Consider the following 21,342-nt stretch of genomic DNA (forward strand, 5'->3'; position numbering starts at 1 on the left):
CCCCTGCTTGGAATTCATTTGAAATTGCAGATATTCCAGAAGGATGCATGGATGCATTTAGTCATCACTAAATAAAGTTGGCCCAGGAAAGTTCCTGTTATATCTGTGTTGTGTGTTTGATTTCTCCCCTCTGCTCTCCACTTCCTGCAGAACTCCTCTCCCATTTTTTTCTCCATAAATCCATTGGGTCATTTGTCCCTCCTGCCAGGACATAACAGACACTCAAGGCCAAGTCTGGTTTTAGTCCACTCCTCTCCTTCCCTCTCCTGTCATGTCCTGTGCAAGATTGGGATGTTTACAGGAAACTAACTGTGTTTTCCCCCCCATTAAACACACTCCATAAATTAAGTTGCAGAGGAATGGGGCCGACCTAAAGTTGTCTTTATCTGTTGCATGTACTGTATGCCTGTTGGAAAAAGGCTCATGTTAATCATCTCCACTGGGAAGTAAATTACAGGCTGGATTTTCAATTAGCTGAATGTGACGCTTTGACACTCACAAACGTGCACTGGAGTGTTCTGTAGTTTGAGGATGTTCTACAGATGCTGACAAACCCCCAAGAAGTGGTGTCAAATAATAATGAGCTCTGATCTGTAGTAATTGTCTATAAGTATTTGGATATGTAAAGATGACAGCAGCCAGATAAGCTGGGTGTCGACTTGGTTCCAGATTGAGGACATAAATAAAATATAAATGTGAGATAAAAAGCCAAAGTCAATTAAACGTTGGAATATTTAATGAACTTAACACTTTAATCATGTCCTGACTATTCTATTGTAGATCATGCTCTAAATATTTAATACAAAAAGCAATGTGAAGCTGCAAAAGTTGAGGGTACAATAATAAGATTGTTAAAAGTGTCTGTACCTGCTAACCAGTGGTCCACTCTTTATTTTTGAAATTTCTTCATACAGTATAATAATACCCAGTTGCCACACCAGTGTTTTTTATATTGAAGTTTTACAATATTAAGAATATACTATGATCTATGATCCACCATCTCATGGTAATTAATCTTTTGTGTTTAGCCTCAGTGCAGTTTCATATTTCATATTATTTGCTTTGAGTTCAAAGATTTCATATAGCAACATACATCCTCTGTGTCATCTTAAAGTTTTATTGTAGCTACTTTCCTTCAGCAGACAGCTGTTGACAGCGTGTTAAGTGGATTATATAGACAAACTGGGACACTTTCTGGACCGAGATGCTGTTGCTGCTGTACTTGTTACAAAATTACAATAGAATTCATCCCAAAACTTAAATAAATATATCAAAATCTGTGCATAGGTAGACACAGGTAGAGGTAACTAAAAAGTGAGTTAAAAGATGTGAGCCTTTAAAGTCTTTTTCCACTCTTCATGGGGGCTTCAACAGTCATACATATTTATTATGACTCGGATGTGAATCATGTCATGAATGGTGACTTTTGCAGTGGGAGTTGGGCTAAAAAAATAAATACTAAGATGTGTGTACGCGTGAAGGGAGTGAGGAAGGGGCCACTAAATACAGAGTAAATGTTCAAACTCCTGAGTCAGAACCGTCTGTTTCATTCTTGTATGCTGCATCATACACTTCCAGGAACACTGCCCCCCTCCTCAAACCTTCATCCATTAATGACCGGGCCAGACTTATTTCATTCCTTAATCGGGCACATATGTGTGCATTCTTTCATGTAGTACTTTAAGTACATCTTTACGTGTAAGTCACATTATTTGATGCTGAGCTGTGTTTTAATGGTACAACACTCATTACATATCTTGTAAAGTTTAATTTGTCTACAAATGGTGGAAATGTCCAAACATCAGTCTGTCCAAGCGTGACAGAGAGGACACTGACTTTGGTGCAACAGTGCCCCCTTCAGGCTGCAGTTGAGAAGCCTTTCCAACAGAGCGCCACACTGCACTTAACACTTGCAGATGGCTAAGCACATGTACCCCACAATCCTAGCCCCTCCCCCTGTCATAGCAGGAAAGTTACTCAGCAAGGTTCCTGACTGGTTATGGACCCTGTCTCACACCCTGCCAGTATAAACCTCAGCCCTCACCCCCTCAACCCCCACTTTTGTCTGACCAAATGGCCCGGGAAAGCATCAGGGGAATGGGCCGTCAGGGAGGCTGTGTGGGCAAAGAGCCAAATGAGATCCATATTTCATCTGCACTCTACTGTGGGCCTCCGTCTTCCAAGAACACACACGGATGCCCAGGGTCGTGTGCAAACGTAGTTATATGTATATACACATCCTCAGTCACAAACACACGCACATGGCTGCTCTAATATGAGCTGATCATCACACGCCATTGGTATTTCAGCCATGACAACAATGTGGGGACTTTACAATTTTGCATAATTACCGAAACATTTCAAGTGCATGGGAGGTGATGTTATGAAGGATTTTCCAAAACTGACACCCATGTTTCAGCTGTTGAGCAATAGCTGCAGCACATGTTCATGTCCTAATCACAGTTAAAATAAACAGACAGATTGAAAAAAAAAAAAAGAAAGAAAGAAAAAGGACTGTACCATTCTCTACATTAGTCTCTTGTGTAGTGGTAAGTCGTGTTTGTCGGTCTTTGTGTCTGGTTCTAGTGCAAAGATGGCGGGCGTCCCAGTGTGAGCCCCTCTCCTCCCCATCTAGCCCCAGCCCAAGGTCTGGAACAGATTACATCTGATATTAAACACATGGCAGCAGTTAGAAAGCAGAAAAGGCGAGAGAAGAAAAAAGTTTAAACGAAAGAAAGAAAAACAAAGTGGATTTGTCAACGATCTCTTTCTTACCCTTCCTCTGTCCCTGACCCTTTTTCTCTCTTTGTGTCCTTCTCTTTTTAGTTTCTGGTCACTCCTGTGTGTGTGATTTAATATCATGCCCACTGGTCAGTGCAACTGTCAAAACCAGAGACACACCTCTTGCCTGCTGATGCCCTTTTTATCCAAACCAATAAAGTGCCAATGTCTTCAACAGGACCAACATTTCAAGATTAGACCAAAAGCGACAGAGAAATGTAATCCAATCATAATTTGAATTCACACATTTTATAACAAAAAAAACCTCTGTTACATTAATGAGGGTGAAGGAAGGTCCTCAGTGACACTTGATGCTATCATGAAAAGACTTGGAGGACTTGGCAATATTCTCACACACATGCCTTGTCTTCAGTCACCCTTTAGAGATGGGGATCACAAGTGTTTCATAACGTAGTGGATAATGAGACAAGGGACTGAGATGGTATCAGGAGGAGCCCTGGTCTGCAGACTGTCTTTACGTGTCACTGATGTAAGGACAGCTTTGAGAAGCCCAGAGGAATGTTGGCAGTGGCACACAAACGTTTAAGGTGGATTGAGAACATTCCTAATTTTCCCTCCACTAATTTCAGCTTTTTCCTGTTAGGGGTCCCATAGGGGAGTCGCCACTCCCTGACCAGCACGCTCTCAATCACTGAGATGAGCACTCGATCACGTCCGTGTTGTCCTTTTGTGTTAATTACATTTAGAGGCCTACATGCCTGAAGCAAAGACCAAGAATAGCAGTATTTATTTTGCTTGGCAGAGCTGAAAAATAAATCACATAAGTTTTACTGATCATTTTTGCAGTTTTCCCTCATACTCACCATTTTTACTGTTCTACCTATCAGGTCACTAGTGGCACAGTCACTGTGGGAAGCCATGCTGACCAGTAAACATAAAGAGGGGGTGATGGAGGTCCGACGGCAGTTGGTGGAAGCTGCCAGTAAGGAGAAGCTGCCAATCAAGATGAGCATGGGTGAGATGCAGAAAAGTGCACATATTACTTCTCGAAGTATTCACAACAAGTGAAAGTATCATGAGTGTTGTTTTTGGAGAGAAGTGTGTGAGATTGCTGAAGTGTTTTCGAGGATACCCATAGCGCCTCCTACTGAGATCCACAGGCTCTGCTGTGTATTTGCCCATGTGGCCACAGAGGAAATCTGAACCACATGTTGGCTCTTTGACACACTCCCATACACACGCACATATACACATGCTCCTCGTGCACACATGCTGCTTATGAAAACTTTTGTTGTCTGTTAATGAGGCAGGGGGCTGCAGCGAGGGATAAAAATATGTGTAGGCACGCAAAAATAAAGTCATTACACGCACAAGTATACAGTGCCCTCATGCACGCACCTCTGTGATACCCAATGACTCAGTAATGAAGTAATGAATGTATTACACTTGCATAAGTGCACACACACACACGCACACGCACGGCTAATGTGCAGGTTAGCGTCTGCCAGAAAGGCGATGTTATAAGGGAGGGGCCTTTTGGTCCCATAGCTCCTATAATCTAAAAGAGGTAAAGAGGTCTTGCTTCTCTTAACAAGCAGGTTGTAATATGTTGGTGGTCACATACACACACACCACACACTCTACCAAGCAGCTGTCTGAAATCTGGATGACATGGGACAACATGCACAACCAGAGGTCACAGACACAGAGAAAAATGAAGAGACAGTAAATAAACAGTAAAAAAAGTATATAGAAGATGTTTTAAAGCTGCTCCCCTCCTGATGACTGACAGTCTGTTATCTTTGCTGAGAGAGAGAAAAAGAGAAAGGTGTGTGTGTGTGGGGGGGGGGGTCATTGTCAAACCCTTCTCACACTGAACCATTATACCCCACTGGCAGTGGCCCAGACTCCACAAAGTCCTCTGAGTTTTCAATGCACCCCCCGCACACTCCCATCCTACCCACCAGTACCACCAGCCGAGTTGTCAATGCATCACGCCCTGCTCATTTGAAACTGAGCTAAACCCAGCAACACAAAACGCTTAGTAATAATAAGGCTTGCCTGATTTTGGTGCCCCTTCAGGGCACTCTTGGAGAGTAATATTTTCCACAGCACACTCTCTCTGTGGTAAGTTTATTCAGATCGGAGGCCGTTGCAGTTTCACATACACACTGATCCAACTTGGCTCCTTTTCATCTCAACAGGATAAAATCATCCAGGGAGAGACAGAAAAATAATCATTTTCTCAGAGCCTGAGAGTGACCTGTTAGCTTTCTATTAGCACAATGGGATGATGAAATCCCCCCGCTGTGTGTGCGTATACTGTATGAGTGTGTGTACTTATGTGAGAGAGTGTGCGATTACTTGTGTGAATGTGTGTGCATTTAATGTTGCACCTTTGGTTTTATTGTCCATGAATATGCATTTATTTGTCCCAACTATGCATGTGCATATTATGTACTTATACATATGTTTATCACAATGTTATATACGTTTTATTTATATTTATATGTATGTATGTATGTATATATATATAGATATGTATACATATGTACATATCTATATATATATATCTATACGTATAGATATATATATATGTATGCACTGACACAGCTGTGTAAATGTGTTGTCAGTGCCTTTTTTCCAGTGGTTTTCTTTTAACAGCAGTCAAACTCAAGCATAATTTTATTATTTCACAGTGAGATTTACAACAATAAAGTCGTTTTACAATATATTAAATTATGCATTCATACATGTAGGTTGTGTATGTGAAAATGATGTTTTTGCAATTTTTTTGTCAACATAAAAGAGTTTAAATGTGTCATTGATGGCACATTTTATCACATTTTCTTTTTATCTGACACATTTAGTCATAGCCATCAGTCAGTAAAATATTATGAAATGTTTCGGTAGGAAATCTCGTATTCTAAATTTGCTATACAAATCATATGACAAGTATGAATAAACAAACAGCTCTCTGATTACATCAGACATCATGTGGGATCCTCAAAGGTTTTGCTGTTGTTTCATTATGAATTGTATCATTGTATCATTAGAATATAGAATGGTAAAGTTGTTTTGTTCCAGACTGAAATACCAGGACAGCTATTAGACAGATTACTATAAATATGGTAGAAACATCCTTGTTTCACAGAGGATGTATGCTTGTGACTTTGGTGAGCCCATGACTTTTCCTCTAGCTTCACCATGAGATTTGCATTTGGGGATTTGACTAAAAGGTCTCAAGGACTTTTGGATATGTTACCATGAAATATGGCAACATGTTGTCCTTAGGGTGAAGTTAAATAAGTTTTGCTGAACTTCTGACTCTTCATTAAATGTCGTCATTATCAAGTTTCCAGGCTGTACTCTGCCTCAAATGCCATCATGAATATGTTAACTATTGTACATGTATTCTTGTGAGCATGTTAGCATGGTGGCATTGTCATTTACGTGTAGTACAAAACTGTATGTAGGACATTACTGATGGCATGGCTGTAGACACAAATGTAAACATTTAAAAAGCATGAAAACAAGAACAGTTGTGATCATCTAAACTTTGTGTAGTGAGTGACTGAAGACAAAATCCTCAATAGTATAATCATTGCAGGTCTTTTACATAACTTCTGAGGATCTGCAGGTAAAAATATTTCGACATGATCTAGAGTTTCTCCCAGCTCCACAGTTTACTCTTGAAAGAGGCCCCAACATGCATCCACAAATAAAAGTTCCAGGAGTTTCCTCCTTGGACTGCATAAATAAGTCTGTCAGCCTTCCTGTGTCCCCCATCCATGTAGATTTACTTATGAGGTTGTCCAGCTGCTGAGCCAGGCCACCACTCAGCTCTACACTACTGACGGCAGACATCACTTAGCCTCTGAGTAACCCTGTGCACCTAGAATGCGAGACATCTTCCAGTAACAAGACTAAATCATTTTTGGCCCCTGCACTTTCTTGCATTGTTCAACACTTTGATCACGACCAACCCTCAATTGCCACTTATGCACATCAGGCTGAAATGGGCAGAAAGGCTCTTACTGTTAATACGTATTATTACTGGTCTTGGCAGTAAACACACTCAGAAAAGCATTAACATGGCCGAATAGTTCATGTTTCTTCACCATTTCAGGTGGCAAGAGAAGACAGACACAAACTGTCGTTAGTACTAATGTATTCTTACTAGTAGTATTTTTGAGTCAAGTCACAATAAATTGACATGTAGAAATATATAGTTGAAGTGCAGGTTCCCATTACATGTGTTCTCATATTTATTAGAGTTTGAGAGTTACAGCCTTTCAGTCCTGCTTTTTTCCTCCAGTTTGAAACCAGAGCTCAGTCGACAGATCTTCTGTCTGAGATTCATTTTGCATCTGGCACCAAGATGCTTGAGGAATCACAGAGCGTTTTTGAGAGAAGTTTTGTGACATAGATAAGAGCTAAGGCTTGACCAGGGCTGTTTGATTGTGTAATGGAAAACAGGTTTTGTGTGGCTTTCTTGTCCTAAATGTTCCTCCTTTTCATCCTCGCTCACTGTTGTCCAGCCTGGCTGAACTATAAGGTCTGATTATAGTCTCATTGCCTTTTCTCGGGGCAAACTTATGCTTGGCCCTTGCTTTGGACGTATTTCCTTGTTCTGTGCTAAATTATGGTTGGCAAATCAAGCTCGGTGAACCATGGTTATACTGCCTGGAGTTTTTATGGCTGGATATGTTCGCAATAAAGCTGAAGCTTTTTCTTAAAAATACATTCATTTTAGTAAGAAACCTGATTCCCCTTTGTAGAAATCTTTCTTCTGTTTTGTCCAAAAATTCCACAAGACACACTGATTCTTTCAGTTCACTTTGGAAAGTATTTTTCCCAACAGGCGGGACACGCAGGAATCGGTGTTGCTGTCAGGTTTACTTATCAGCGGCTGTGAGTGCTGTTACTAGTTTCCTTGGATGATTCCCTCGCAAACTATTTCACATATGCAGATTCTGTCAACCACTTAACAAAGTGTGTTGTTTTAACATTTGAAGTGTCTCACTGTCCTATTAATACTCTGAAGCTCTGCCTCATTTTTGTATCCTGCCCGTCTGTTTCTCTTGTAGTCATATGTTTGGCCTCACTCAAAGAAAACACTGGCCATGTAGTCCAACAGGAAATACTCCCACATCTGGTGCTGGTTCAGAACATCAACATGAAGAAGTAGGCTTTATGAGGAGTTAATGTGCCCCCTCTCTATCCTAACCCCTGACACAGCCCCATGTACCCCCAGGCTGCCATGCATACCCCCCCCCAGGTCTTATGCTCTTGACTCTGCTTTTCCCGTGTCTCTGTGAATGTTCATGGAAAGGGCGGGGCCAGGTGGCGGGTTTCCTGATCGGTGGAAGCGGACCAGTATCTTTCTAATGCATCTATAAGTAATAAGTGTTTCTGATTTACGCTCAGTCTTCATCACACTTCAGACTCTCATGAACAGTTATCCATGTTGCTGCGTCTCTGTCACATGTTGTATAATAACACACACAAATGTATACATTTCACTGTTGACAGTAACTCTCCTCCTGATTGGGTCAACAGCACATGCATCGCATACACTGTCAACCTGTGGAGTTTTTGCCTGTTATGAAATAAACTATTTCTTTATTGGAATAAATTAATTTGCTGTAATGCTTGGAAAAGGTTGTTCATCATCCGCATCAGGAGAAATAATATGCATTGTGCCTGTGTGTGTGTGTGCAAAGTTGTAGCTAATGCATTATGTGCTTTGACTGCTACTGATTAATGACTATTTGTTGAATTTCAAAATATCCAAAGTGTCTTATTTTCTCCTCATAGGCCGTGTGACTCCTGAGCAGCTGTGCACCTACATGCAGTTGTTCCGGAGCAGTTGGGGGGCAATAGAGAGTCACTGTGGGGTGCTCCAGCTGGGATTGGCCACAGCCCAGACACTCCGCCATCCCAGCCTGCCCCACTGGGATTGCTGCCTGGCCTTTGAGCGGCTCCTGCTGCAGGTCGGTACACATTTCATGCAAACCTATTATCCATATGAAAAATGTATAAGTCTCCACGACTTAAAAAAGTGATGACTATTTTTTAACTAGAAAATAATATTTCACATGCATGCACGTACCTATTCTACTATTAAAATACGTATACAATGCTTGTTCTAAGGCTGGAGAAGCAAGTATTTTTAATTTTAAAGCAATTATACACTTATAAAAACATACTGAATTTCTGCTAATCAACCTTCCTGAATGTTGCACAGTGGACCTTGAAGGTATGAAGTTCAAATATTGAGAAGAAAGCACTGCTTCTTCAAACTATATCTCAAACAATGACACACTGACAACAGTCAACCAGGTAAACAGTACAGTTACTGGCAACTTTCAGGTAACTTGAGTATTCTTTCACATCTTTTCCTTTGGTAAATATTTCATTGCCAATGCTCTGCAGGTAATTGAGCACTTGCGGTCGACTAAATGGTCGTCAGAATGTTGTGTTAAACTGACAGAGACGGGAAAAAATGCAGATTCCTCTCCTTCAAAAACAAGGTCAGTTGTGTTTGTAAGGAAAACATTCAGATCCAGTAAACACTGCAGAACATGCCAGATTTCCATCCTGATATTTGGAGTAAGAAGGGGTCTAGGTTACGGGGGCAGATAGGCGGATGTACGCGTGTGTTTGACTTTTGGGAGGTTAAAGGACAGGACTGCTGGGAGAGACAGAGAAAGCAGATGAGGGAGAGTTGGATTCTAAGAATCAAGAAGATTATTTTGTGTTCTAAAAACCATACCGCCACATTACCAAGCTATGAGCTATGCAATTCTCTATGAGCTAGCAAAAACACATTTTCTCTTGTCCCTTTCCTTTTGTTTTCATTAAGTATTTTCATACTCCCGAAGCTGTAAAGCAAGCAGTAGGACAGCAGAGTATTTAGGAGCTTATTAAGCTAAAACACAGAGAAACGAAACAAGCTTGCAGCAGTGCCCCGTGCTTAATTGGAATTTGAAAACAACTCCATAAACCTTGGACCTCAGCTGGGGCCATTGCTGGTTTATTAAATAAAGTAAGAAGACTTTGGGGCTTAGAGTTTCAGTTTGTAATGTCTTCCTGACTAAACCTACATTCACTCTGCCTTGATTATACACTATATCTGGATAAATCAATGTAGAACTTGTTTTTTTTTTAGTTTTAGTCTCAGGACGACAAGGTGTTAAGCTTTCATCATCTTGCAAGGCACTGCTGCACGGATCTCCACAGACAGCACGGTCAATAGGAGGAGCCACAGAGGTGTTTATGGTTGGCTGATGACATTGGTCAATATGCTGCAGACAGCAAGGTGGCATACAAAGAAAGTAGTCTGGATAAACAGGAAGTCAACAAGAAAACATCTGCTGGTGTATATAGTGGTTAAAAACAAATTCCGCAGACTTACCTGAGGTGTGGGGTAACTCTGAGGGGGTAATGAGACTAGCAGTGTTCTAGTGACAGAAGTTACACACTGAGGCTTTAAAATACATTAAAGCAGTAAAAGTGGTAGACCAAAGAAGTCTCGGTGTTTCAAACAGTGTTTTATGCAGCTTACATGCTTCCCTGTGTTGCTCTGTTAATTACGCCATAACAACTCCTCTCCACAACCATGTGATTGTCTCCCTTGCCTTAGAGCTGCTTATAAAGACAAATCTGCTTGTCCAGTTTTCCTTTGAAAGCCTCCATTGCATGTGCAGTGCATGCAGAGTTTTAAGAATTCAGATGTGGGGACATTGGGCCGCAAAACTGTTTTGAACATGCCATAGATTCTGGTGTGAGCAGCCTGACACTGGATGTACAGTTGCAAGTGTAGGATCGTGTATATTACACTTGGCCTGGATTCAAAGTGGCATTATTCAAGAATCAAATCTCATAATCAGGCCTTGAGCAGTGTGAGAGCTGGTGTTTACAGTCATAACGGTCCTGAGTTTTATTGAGGTATCATAGGAAATGAGTTGTCTGTCCTCTGTACCCCCCTGTGTTTATTTAATCTCAATGTGAGGTTTGTTTTGGTTTTTTTTTTTTTTTTGCTTAAGGACAACATGGACAGAGAGAAGTTAATTACATTACAAAATGGTGGGGTAAAATTCCTCTCAGCTTTGCCTGGTGGTCAAGGCTGTGTTTGCTCTGCCTGAGTGTGTGAGGGCTGCTGTGGGTATGACTGGCCAGAGCTGGACACTCCATCATTGGGTTCACATTGGGCAGAGGCTCTACTGAAGCAAAGGGCCATTTAGTTCAGGGGCCGGCCTAGTCTGTGACATTTCCAGTGCTTTGTCTGTATAAAATAGTGCCTATTAGCGTTGTGACCTACAACAACTTTTCACTGAGCTGTAATGTAGTGTCTTACTCATGAGGTAATGCTTTATTATGCTGCAACCCGTGAAAACTGTTCGTTTGCAGAATCGTAACGCTTGGCATTCAGGCGATATACCTGGGAGGTTAGTAAGGGATTAGAGCACAGATGTGGTAAATGCAGATTGACATGTTAATTTGATTATGATATAAATGTGTATAGTGGGAAACTGCAGTTAGATTTATTGCTACTTCAGTATACTACTTGCACTTGTCTGAAATGGCTACATATCTTCTTGGCTGGCGCTACCACCCTGGCTGGCATGTAATAGGGTCTTGGTCTGAAAGGGACAGATTGAGTAGTTTGGTCCAGCTCCAGCCCGCAGTTACAGAGTGTTTGTGCTAGACATGGTCAGTGTGGCCGAGGCAATACTCAACAGACTCTCTCTTTCACCACTTCCCAGAACATCACAGGCACACTGCACTACCCTCTCATCAATGGCCCAGCCAGAGTCTCTACCTCACCAAAGCAAGCATGTGCACTACTACTAAACATCCCTGACGGGACAAGTCGCAGCTACATTTTTACAAATGAGACTGATGTAAAAAAAAAAGACCAGTATTCTCTTTTTCATGTCACATCACTAAATAGAGAAGTGATGACAGCCGTGCAGTAGAGAGGAGCTAACCTCTCTCACCCCGGCATGTTGCTTTTCTCCACTGGGATTACCAGGGCATGCCTCTGCAAACATTCTAGCTTCAAGTTATTACTGGTCACAGCACAACTCAGACAAGAAATTGCACTATAGTCTGTTTGTCACTGCCTCCTATATGGGTCTCACTGATCACGTTTCTTTAAGCCTGAATAACTCTACACTACTGTATATTAGTCTAATTCTCTGTATAGTTTATAAGTTAAAATACAGATATGAAGCCAACCCAGATATATATGCTGTATACTATACGTGTGTGTATAGTATACAGCATATATATCTGGGTTGGCTTCATATCTATATACACATATATATATATATATATGTGTGTGTATGGGTTTATCAGACCTTTGTTTGGTTTGTTGACCCCTTGGATAATGACTCATGACCTTTCACCTCTGTCCTTCACCCCCCTCCTTGACATAAACTGACCTGTAAAGGTTCAAACATGCTGATCTGTAGTATGTCAGGATCTTGATGATAAAACCCATGTCATGGCGACAGAGAGGGAAATGTTGATATTCATCCCATGTAGCCTCATCTTATCTGAGCTGCATGCCACAGACAGACAGGGGGCTTTAAGCCTGTAATTGGTCTTTCCCCGGGGTATTTGGTCTGTCCCCACTTCCCATACATTCCCCCTTATTCTTCATCTCTACCGTGTCCCTGTTGCTCCCACAGGGGGGGATTGTGCTGTGTTTTGCCAATTGTAACAAAGGGGTGTGAATGACTCTGGGGCACTGCCCTTAGATGTCCAGCACTGACCTCCTACACTTCCCCACTGTTTAACAGCCTCACATCTGGACTGACCTGGACTGACTGTCTCCTCATCCATCCGCTTTCTGAGCCACACTCTCTCTCATGCTGCCACTGTGATTCCTCTCTGTAGTCTCCTTAAGCCTGGGGCGACACAGATACACTCATAGAATGAACTGCAGAAGGTTCAGGATCAACTCCTGTCTATCTCTTGACAAAGCAGCCTCTCAGTCTCGCTCTCATCTTGTATCTTTATTGTACTTTAAATATGCCACGTTTGACTATATCACTGTTTAGCATTCTCTGTTCAACATATGCCTTATTATAATGTACTGTATATGTGCATTCTGTACAACATCAATTCCATGTCTTTGTACTTGGAAGCATAACAAGCCTTCTAAAACTGAAGGAATATGCAGAGTTAGAAAACAGATGGGTTTATCAGAGAAGCGAGTTATTTACCTATCTTTTCCTTCCTGTGTTTAGTTGGAGAAGGATTACAGTGGGAGGGAAGAGCAGTGATGGAGTTCACTCCCAGGACGACACAGGAATAGAACCCCCAATCCTTTCTCTGTGTCTGAGATGGCTGTGTTTATATTGTTCTACGCAGCTGAGGCCTAATGTACTATCTGTTTAATAGGCAGAGAGAGGCTTGTTTATTGAGAGGGACCTTTTTAACAGAGGTGATGGGTTAGTGGGCCAGAGGGCAACGCCAACTCATTTTACTTCCTGTTATCATTACCTCTCTTCTCTCAGACAGATAGGTACTTGACTCGCTCTGTTTTCTGCAGTACTTTACCTTAATCACCTCACCCTCCTGTCGGCAATGATTGTTCTTGACCTGTTTCCTTTGCAAAACCAAGGAATACAAGAAGGCTCTATCAAATTGACTCATATTAACATATTGACTTCACTTCTGAGCTCAATAGTAATTTGCATGTGCTGCTTTTCAAATGTTCTATTAAGCATTTTTCTACTACCTCTATGTCTCAGTCCACTGAGCTGAGACTTTAATGGAATTGCTTTGGTGTTAATAGCTGTGGAGTTATATAGCTGCAGCTCTCTGAATCCTAAGGCCAAATGAGTAGGGTATGTATATAAATGTGTGATACACAAAGTATTTTCTGTTTTATTTAATTTTGGCATCTCTGTTATGTCAAAGTTGCATTTGTGGCGTATGTGCATCTGCAGATTTTTTTTTCTTCTGGTCTCCATTGTTTTCTGTGGCTGTTTAACTGCGGAGTTATAACCCTTCACATCAAGAGATTTTTTCATGTGGCCTGGAGATTTTTTTTCTGATGAATGTGTGCTTTTGTGGGTTTTGCGGGATATAAAGTGAATGTTTTTCTCAGCTTCAGCCAAATGTCTTTCTCACACTTTCTCAGGCTAAAGTTGCAGAATGCATTGGCTGATCTATCTTGGAGATCGTCCACACTGCTCTGTCCACTTGAGCACACGTTTGGCACATCAGATGTCTGTTGTAATGAGCTGCATTGTCATCCTGCCACGTTTGGTTGAGGTGATCAGGGGGGCTATGGAGCTTCCATTGACACTGGTGAGTCAGGTCAGTGTGGTCTGCTGACTTGGCCTTGTGGCGTCAGACTTCATTTGAGCATACTCCAGTAAGACACCACAGACTGGGGAAAATCCCACAATGCCCAGCATTCACTTTTGGGACTGTTAACAAGGAAAGACCGTAGAAAAAGCTGACCATTTGGAAAGATGGCGGGGGTTTGCAAGAGACGCAACAATGACCCAGTGTCCCTACACAGATTTGGCCAACAAGCTACTTCATACCTTAATATTCCTCTGACTGGCACATGAGTTTGACATGTCACTGCTCACTGTATATTTTCCATTTTTCCAAGATGATGTCCTTCTGAAACCATGGCCAGATGTTCTTGCTAATGAGTGTGTCCAATCATGTGTGCATGCATTCATGCATGTGCATCCTGTCATTCTAGTCACAGTGTCTCAACTTTCTGTTGTCACAAACAGGCCCTCTGTTCCCCCGTAGAAAAGCTCCACTTCAGTATAGATTAACTATCAGGTCATTTGTTACTACCTGCTGAACACAGGCCAGAGAAGGTCACTGCCCACAGGACATGAGGCTTTGTGTCTATGTGTCTGATCTTAAATAGAGAAGAAGGACATATTCCTGGGCCTTTTAAGTATCCTATTGAATAATGACGGTCCTTTTAGAGCAAGATTAAATACTTTTCATCATCATCTAACAATTAAGTGATGACAACTGCTCAAGCAAGCAGTAATGTGAGAGAAAATCTGCTCTGTTGTAGATTTAGTATGTTTATTATGAGTATTGATGAGCTTATATGAGATTCAGTATCGGTCTGATACTAGTCAAAATCACTGGATAGGATATCAGGGAAAAGAAGACAAAATCTGTTACAATCCAAATCCCAGTTTCACAAAAATGATGATATCAGTATTAGTATATATACTCAGGTTGGTGATATCACTGTCAGTATCGGACAACGAAAAGCGCTATCGAGCCATCCCTTTTCTTGCTGGCCTTTCCAATTAGGGACAGAGTGGTAGTGCCCCCTACAGCCAAGGATAGGAATGGATTTATTCTGTAGAGATGAATGTGATTAGGTGGGGGTGGGGGGGGAGTAGGAGTGACCCCCTTAGGTCGTGAACGTGAAGCAAAGGTAAGACAAGGACTTCTCTTTGCTGTAATTGTACCCATCTGAAATCCCCAGTCTGCAGCTCCTTCTCCACCCCCTGTTCACTCATGCCCACCCTTCAGACCACCTCGTTGCCTGAGGGATTCAACCAGTCATCCATAGGGAACAAGACTGACCAATCACTATGGCAACTAAGCAGTGAGGGGTCAAACTGGGTCAATCTGACACAGACGTTTGCCACCCTTGCTCTGTCATTAATTACCCATACTTCCCTGGGGCACTGCTCCATGTGCAACTGCATAGCTTAACAACCCGGATCCAGACAAATAGATTGTATGATCAGGTGAAACACACCAACTGTCGCATATGTGTATCTGTGACAGGGTCAGTGTCGTCTCTATTGCCAGATAAGTGAGTGTGCCACCTCTGAAACTGGTGTGTCAAATGGATATGTCATGTTTGCAATAATAACTCAAAGCTGTCCTCTGACCTGTATGGTGTTGTAAAGACCTTTGACTCTAAAAAGGGCAGCTTCATTTGATTAAATCAAAGGTTCATGGCAGAGCAGCCGTTACCATCTCAGGTTTAGATGTGTGCAACCAGAGCACCCACAGTTTTTATCAATGTTTCTATGTTGTGACAGCATTCGTCGTATCTGGTTTTGAGCTCAGCTTTCAATTTGAGTTTGGATTTGCATTTGTTTGAAACAACATGGATGAAAGAAAATAGTTACAGCTTTCCTTCTCCTTTGTGTTTGGCAGGGTTATTGCCTTTTGTTGTTCTTGGAATCATCTTGTATGGGCTACAAATGAAAATCATCTGCGGTGTTTTTGGGGGGTGGAGTTGGATTACCCTGCCCCTATATGACTTGACTGACACCAGGCTGTAGAGAATATGGAAAGAGAGATTGACCCCCACCACTACTCCATTATTCCTGCATCCTCTCTGCTTGGGTCTGGAGGTATTTAGATATAATTCTCCCTCTAGCTCTATAATTTTAGTTTGCTCTCAATCCCTTTCCACATAACTTTTCCCTATCTAAGCGTTAAATGAGTTGCTTCGTTATATCTGTATTGTCTTTATTTGGTACGGAAGGGTGTATCTGGTACAGCAGTGTGAAGGGGTACGAACCATATGCAGAAACATGGAAGAGGCTGAAACCGGAGCAGCTGATGTGAATATGTACACATTGACTAAATATTTGTAAATGGATTCGTTACAATGCCTCAGAACAGTTGCCAAAATACTGGATTGGTTTAGTGCAGTTATGACAAATAGCGATCCATTGCCCACATGTTTGATAGATTCAGCACATAGAGAAATGTTTTTTAGTGAGCTCAGTGGAAATGCATAGAATGTGTCAATGTCACTAGAACATACTAGATTATTAGACAACAGTGTATTTTCTTACGTATTATAGGTTTTTTTTTGTTGAAAAGTTTCCACTGCCTGTCATAGTTAATGCTATTATAAGCCAGAATTGAGCCATTCCAGCCCTCAATGTTACACTATAAACATCGGAACGCTTGATTTTTCAGACATGTCAGGGAAAACTTCACCAATTTCTGTGTTTTTTTGTCTCGCTCTAGCTTTTGTCTGGAGTGAACTCATATGCCCCACTTCTCTTCTATTGTTCTACGCATGGCATGTGAGGAGACACATGTGGGTCTGTTTGTCCCGCTGCTGTTTTCATGGAAATGGGAAAAGGAATGAAAGTAACCCAAAACAAGCACCAAAACTGAACCGCTAATTATGAGCTAGGGGAGGTATTGGGGGCGTGGGGGTCTTCTCTAACCCTCTTTTAAAAGTTATTTAAGATGCTGTGTGTTCTTTCTTTCATGTTTGCAGCGCTGTATTCAGAGTGCCATGTGTCTAAACATCACACCATCTCAAAACTCCAGACACTATTAACGATGATAAGGTTTACGGCCCCTCACATGTTGTGTATTGTGTCTTTGAGAGGCATAATAAATAATGCCGCAGTTATGGCTTCATGAGTGTATGTTCATTTTGGGTGGCCATAGTTGTGTTGAAGTTGTCATAATCTTTCAACGAATTGTCAGTTGCTCATTGTGGTTATTGAGAGCTTATAGAAATGTATTATAGAAAAAATGAACCGGTGCAATACAAACATACGGCGTGTGCACATCTGGGTGAGAGGATCAAAAGTTCAGATGTCCTCATTCACACTGCACCAGCCACTGCTCCACATCCTGTCGAAAAACAAATTCAGAGGTTAAACTGCAGAATCACGTTTTTTTTTTTGCAAGTTTGCCTTTTAGTGTGCAGTTGGCTGACTCTCTTTTTATTTCTTAGACAAAACCTCTTCTAGAAGCATTTCATTAAATGTGTAATGCATATCACTCAACCCCCTCATTTATAAAGCGCATCATATTCAGTTTGTGTTGAGACTGTGTGAAAGAGGTCATGCCAGTTTCACTGTTTTTACTCTTACATGTATAATTTCACATTGAAAACTTTAAGCCACTCAACCAATATTAACCATCTCTAACATATATATCGAAAATATCAAAAAATGTCTTTTATAACTGTTTCATTGTCTATAATAAATGCTGAAATCCATCATTAAAAAAAGAATATTCAAATCCTTTTCTCAAGTAAAATGACCAGTATCTCATGCATTATAAGTAAAAGTGTGTTTTATTTATGATATAGCTTTAAGAAAAGTGACAGGAAATTGTGCTGACAAGAAATGCACTCTTGATCCAGTGGTTGTTTGACTTAAAGGAACACAATATTTTATCCTCAAAACAACAGCTTCAAGCTTATTATGAGACTTATTATACTATTACTGACTTGTAATAGGGAGAATGCTTCCTCTTTTATTCCCACCCTGCAAACTGAACTTTTGTCCCGGCACGATGCAAGTCTGGTGAGAGTCACACAGTGCAAGGAGAGTATAACCTTAAGACATCATCAAATCTGCTTTTCATCATGGGGCCAAACCAGGGGCCACACGGTTGGTGTAGTGGTTAGCACTGTTGCCTTTGCCACAAAAAGACCCCGTGTTCACAACAGCTTTCTGCATGGAGTTTGCATGTTCTTCCCAGGTTCTCTGGCTTCCTCTCACAGTCCAAAAACTCTGAATTAACCGTAGGTATGAGTGTGAGAGTGAATGGGATTGGCACCAGTGGCCACGCGACACTCATGTGGAGGATAAAGCGGTAGACGATGGAATGAAACCACTGTTGTGCCAGACCACTCTGGACTTATGTTTACAACAGCTGCATGCAAGTTACATCTTAAACAATAAAAGAAATGAATTATATTAGCTAAGTGGTGTACTTTGGACACAAGTGCAGTGCCATTGTAATTCTCACAGTCTCACGCAGTTGTGTTTGAAAAGCGTGGGACACCTCTGCCACTGCGATGTGTTTAGTCCTTGTGTAGCAGTGAGGCTCTGCGCTGCATCACAGGATAGACAAACAGACAGACAAGGCATTAGCGATGTGTTTACCATATGTTCAGGAAGGAGAGACATGTTGGGAGACGATGAGGAAAAGAGACATTTTCATGGTGTACAAAGAGACGAGTGGGGGTGCGTCTGAAGATTTACTACCCGACATGAACCATCACAAAACGGACAGACCAGTCAAACATTGCTTTACCCTGTGGCACATTGTCACCCTTACATTTGAATAATGGTGAGGACGTGTCAGTGATGTTGTCTTCTTTATAATATAAGACCCACCTGGGTGAGAGGGAAATAATTACATTGGTAACAGCTGCCAAACTTTAAGAGACTCCCTGCAGACTGAAAATATCACATTAGGTGCCCTCGTATAGAAATGATCCATGCAAATACTCACATAGTGAGAGAAACCTTGTCAAGCTGTTGCCGTCAGTGTTGAGGAGGAGGCTTAATGTTCAAGGATTCACAGTTTATGACCCAGGAGTTCTGGGAAGTGCAGGTGATCCATGAGACCCCAAAGAGATGATCCATCAGTCTCTTCACTTCGTCCATCACTATTTCACTATTTCTTTCTCAATCATACACACATTTCTGAGTGATGCTGTCATTTTTTGACTTGATTTGTTTTTTTGATTTCATCCCCTGCTATTTAAAGCAGTTTTATTTGATTTATGTCCAATGTAAATTCTGATTTTTCAAAGTTGTGATACTCTCATAAGGAATTGTCTCATCAAAAACGCTGAGAACAAGAGAGATAAATAAACAGAGGAATAGGTTAAAAAGTAAAAAGGAAAATGGTAACAGTAATACAATGAATGCTACATTGTGTCCAAGAAAAAAAAATACACACATATATACCATTATATGTATGTACATATAATGGTTTGAGTTAATCTAATCACCCCACTTGGTAGTGTTTTTAGCTGAGCTGTGGGCTTTAGGCTCTGGGAATGTTTGTGCAGTAGAAACCCTGGGTGATGTTGTTTGTATTGTTCTCTTTCAGCCAGTGTGTTGAACCAGTGTCAGCAGAACATAGCTGTGTTTTCTTTTCTCTCTCTCTCTCTCTCTCTCACACACACACACACACAAAATAAAAAAAAACATTCACCCTGTCTGTCTCCATCCTGACCCCCTAACTCTGTTACTGCATGTTTTGGTCTTTGACCCTATCATCAAATGTGGGTCAATGCCCAAATAAATTGCCAAAAAGAGATCCTGTTAAAATCCTCTGCTATTCAGAGTGTTATAACAGATGGATCTACACAGGGCAATGGGTGTTAGTGTGTGCAGACATGTAGACTGCAAAAGGATCACTGTATTTCTGTGCTCACTTTCTCTCGAGGCTGCATGTTGTCTGCTATGACATTTCAGTAAACACAAGTATAACACATATACCTTATGTTACCTGAGAGAGAGAGTGTGTGTGTGTGTGTGTCTGAGTGCATTGACTGTGTTAGCAGCAGCACGGGAGTATAAGTGTGTGACAGAGGAGCGCTGTGTGTGCAGAATGCCACGCTGTCTCAGGTCTTGGATTGCTCACATAAATAGTGCTCTCTTCACAGTTGAACGCTCCTGATACATTAAGCAAAGTGGAAGTCACCACGTTGAAATAAAACCATTAACCAATGTAACCAACATCACTGTATTTATGAGACTAGACTCAGCACGTTTTTTTCAGGTCTAATCTGCAATAATGCAATTTATGAAATAGTGAAAGAGTTGCAAATAAACTTTTTTTTTTTTCAATCTTAACCTTTATTTTGAAGGTTCAATCCCCTTGCCATCCTGCTCCTGTATGTCTGAACCATGGTCATCTCGTAAAAGACGCAGGACAAATATGCCAATAAATGTTTATTATATTGGTTTTACCCAGTAATGGCTTTATTTTTCTGTGTGTGTGTGTATGTGCAAGCATGATGGATGTGTCAGTGTAACAGATCTTTTATGATTGTTATTGACCTATAGCTATTTTGTACATTTGCCTCCTGGCTCAGACATCAAACATGGGTGTTGATCAACTGGTGAAGTGAGTTATGTTCTGAGTCACATCATAAGTGCGGTCATCAGAGGGCATCATGGGAATTATGTAGCACTGTCCTACCACTATCACTTCACTGACAAGATCTCTTCATGGAGGTCTAACTACATTCTCTTCCGAAATGTATTCCCATGTTTCCTCCTCTCTCGTTTTTGTATTGTTTGTCTTTTGGGATGTTTTCCAGTCATTAACATGTTCCAGTGCATTCTTATTTTCACCATAATTCATCTCTACAACCTCGCAGGTGTGTGTACACGGGGAACTGAAGGGAGATTAGTTGTTTTCCATTTCTCAAATCTGTAATGAGTGCTTTTATAAATGTTTGGGGATGAGCAGCCGTGTGTGGGTGTGTTTGTCTGTGTCTCTGATAGAGAAGTACGTTATCGGGACAGGGAAAAAAAACACACAACATGCTGCTTTCCCATCCACGTTAATGCATGACTAACCCCTTTGCTTTCAAATAGATATATACTTAAATCTTTTTTCATTTACTCATAAATGCAGTGTTAAGTCAGTCTGTGACCTCTGTGCTAATGTAGGGTTCATCAAAGAAGCCTCTTTCCATATGTGGCTCAAGAGGTCTAACACACACACACACAGGTTTGCACAGCTATTCTTCTTAGGACACTGCATTGACTTCCATTCCACCTTAACCATAACCAGTTAATACATAACCCTAACCTTAATCTAATTCTTAACTTAGCC

The 21,342-nt window shown here is 41.2% G+C and overlaps 1 protein-coding gene across 1 annotated transcript in view; it reads left to right on the plus strand.

Moving 5' to 3' along the window:
• Window positions 1–21,342, plus strand: part of scfd2 (sec1 family domain containing 2) — an 80,979-nt gene that overhangs the window by 5,957 nt on the left and 53,680 nt on the right. The window contains exons 3-4 of the mRNA XM_044044852.1: window positions 3,630–3,757; window positions 8,563–8,738. Coding sequence (XP_043900787.1) covers window positions 3,630–3,757; window positions 8,563–8,738 — 304 coding nt within the window. The remainder of the gene's footprint in view (window positions 1–3,629; window positions 3,758–8,562; window positions 8,739–21,342) is intronic.

Source organism: Solea senegalensis, linkage group LG14 (genome assembly GCF_019176455.1).
Source record: "Solea senegalensis isolate Sse05_10M linkage group LG14, IFAPA_SoseM_1, whole genome shotgun sequence".
NCBI classification, from domain to species: Eukaryota; Metazoa; Chordata; class Actinopteri; order Pleuronectiformes; family Soleidae; genus Solea; species Solea senegalensis.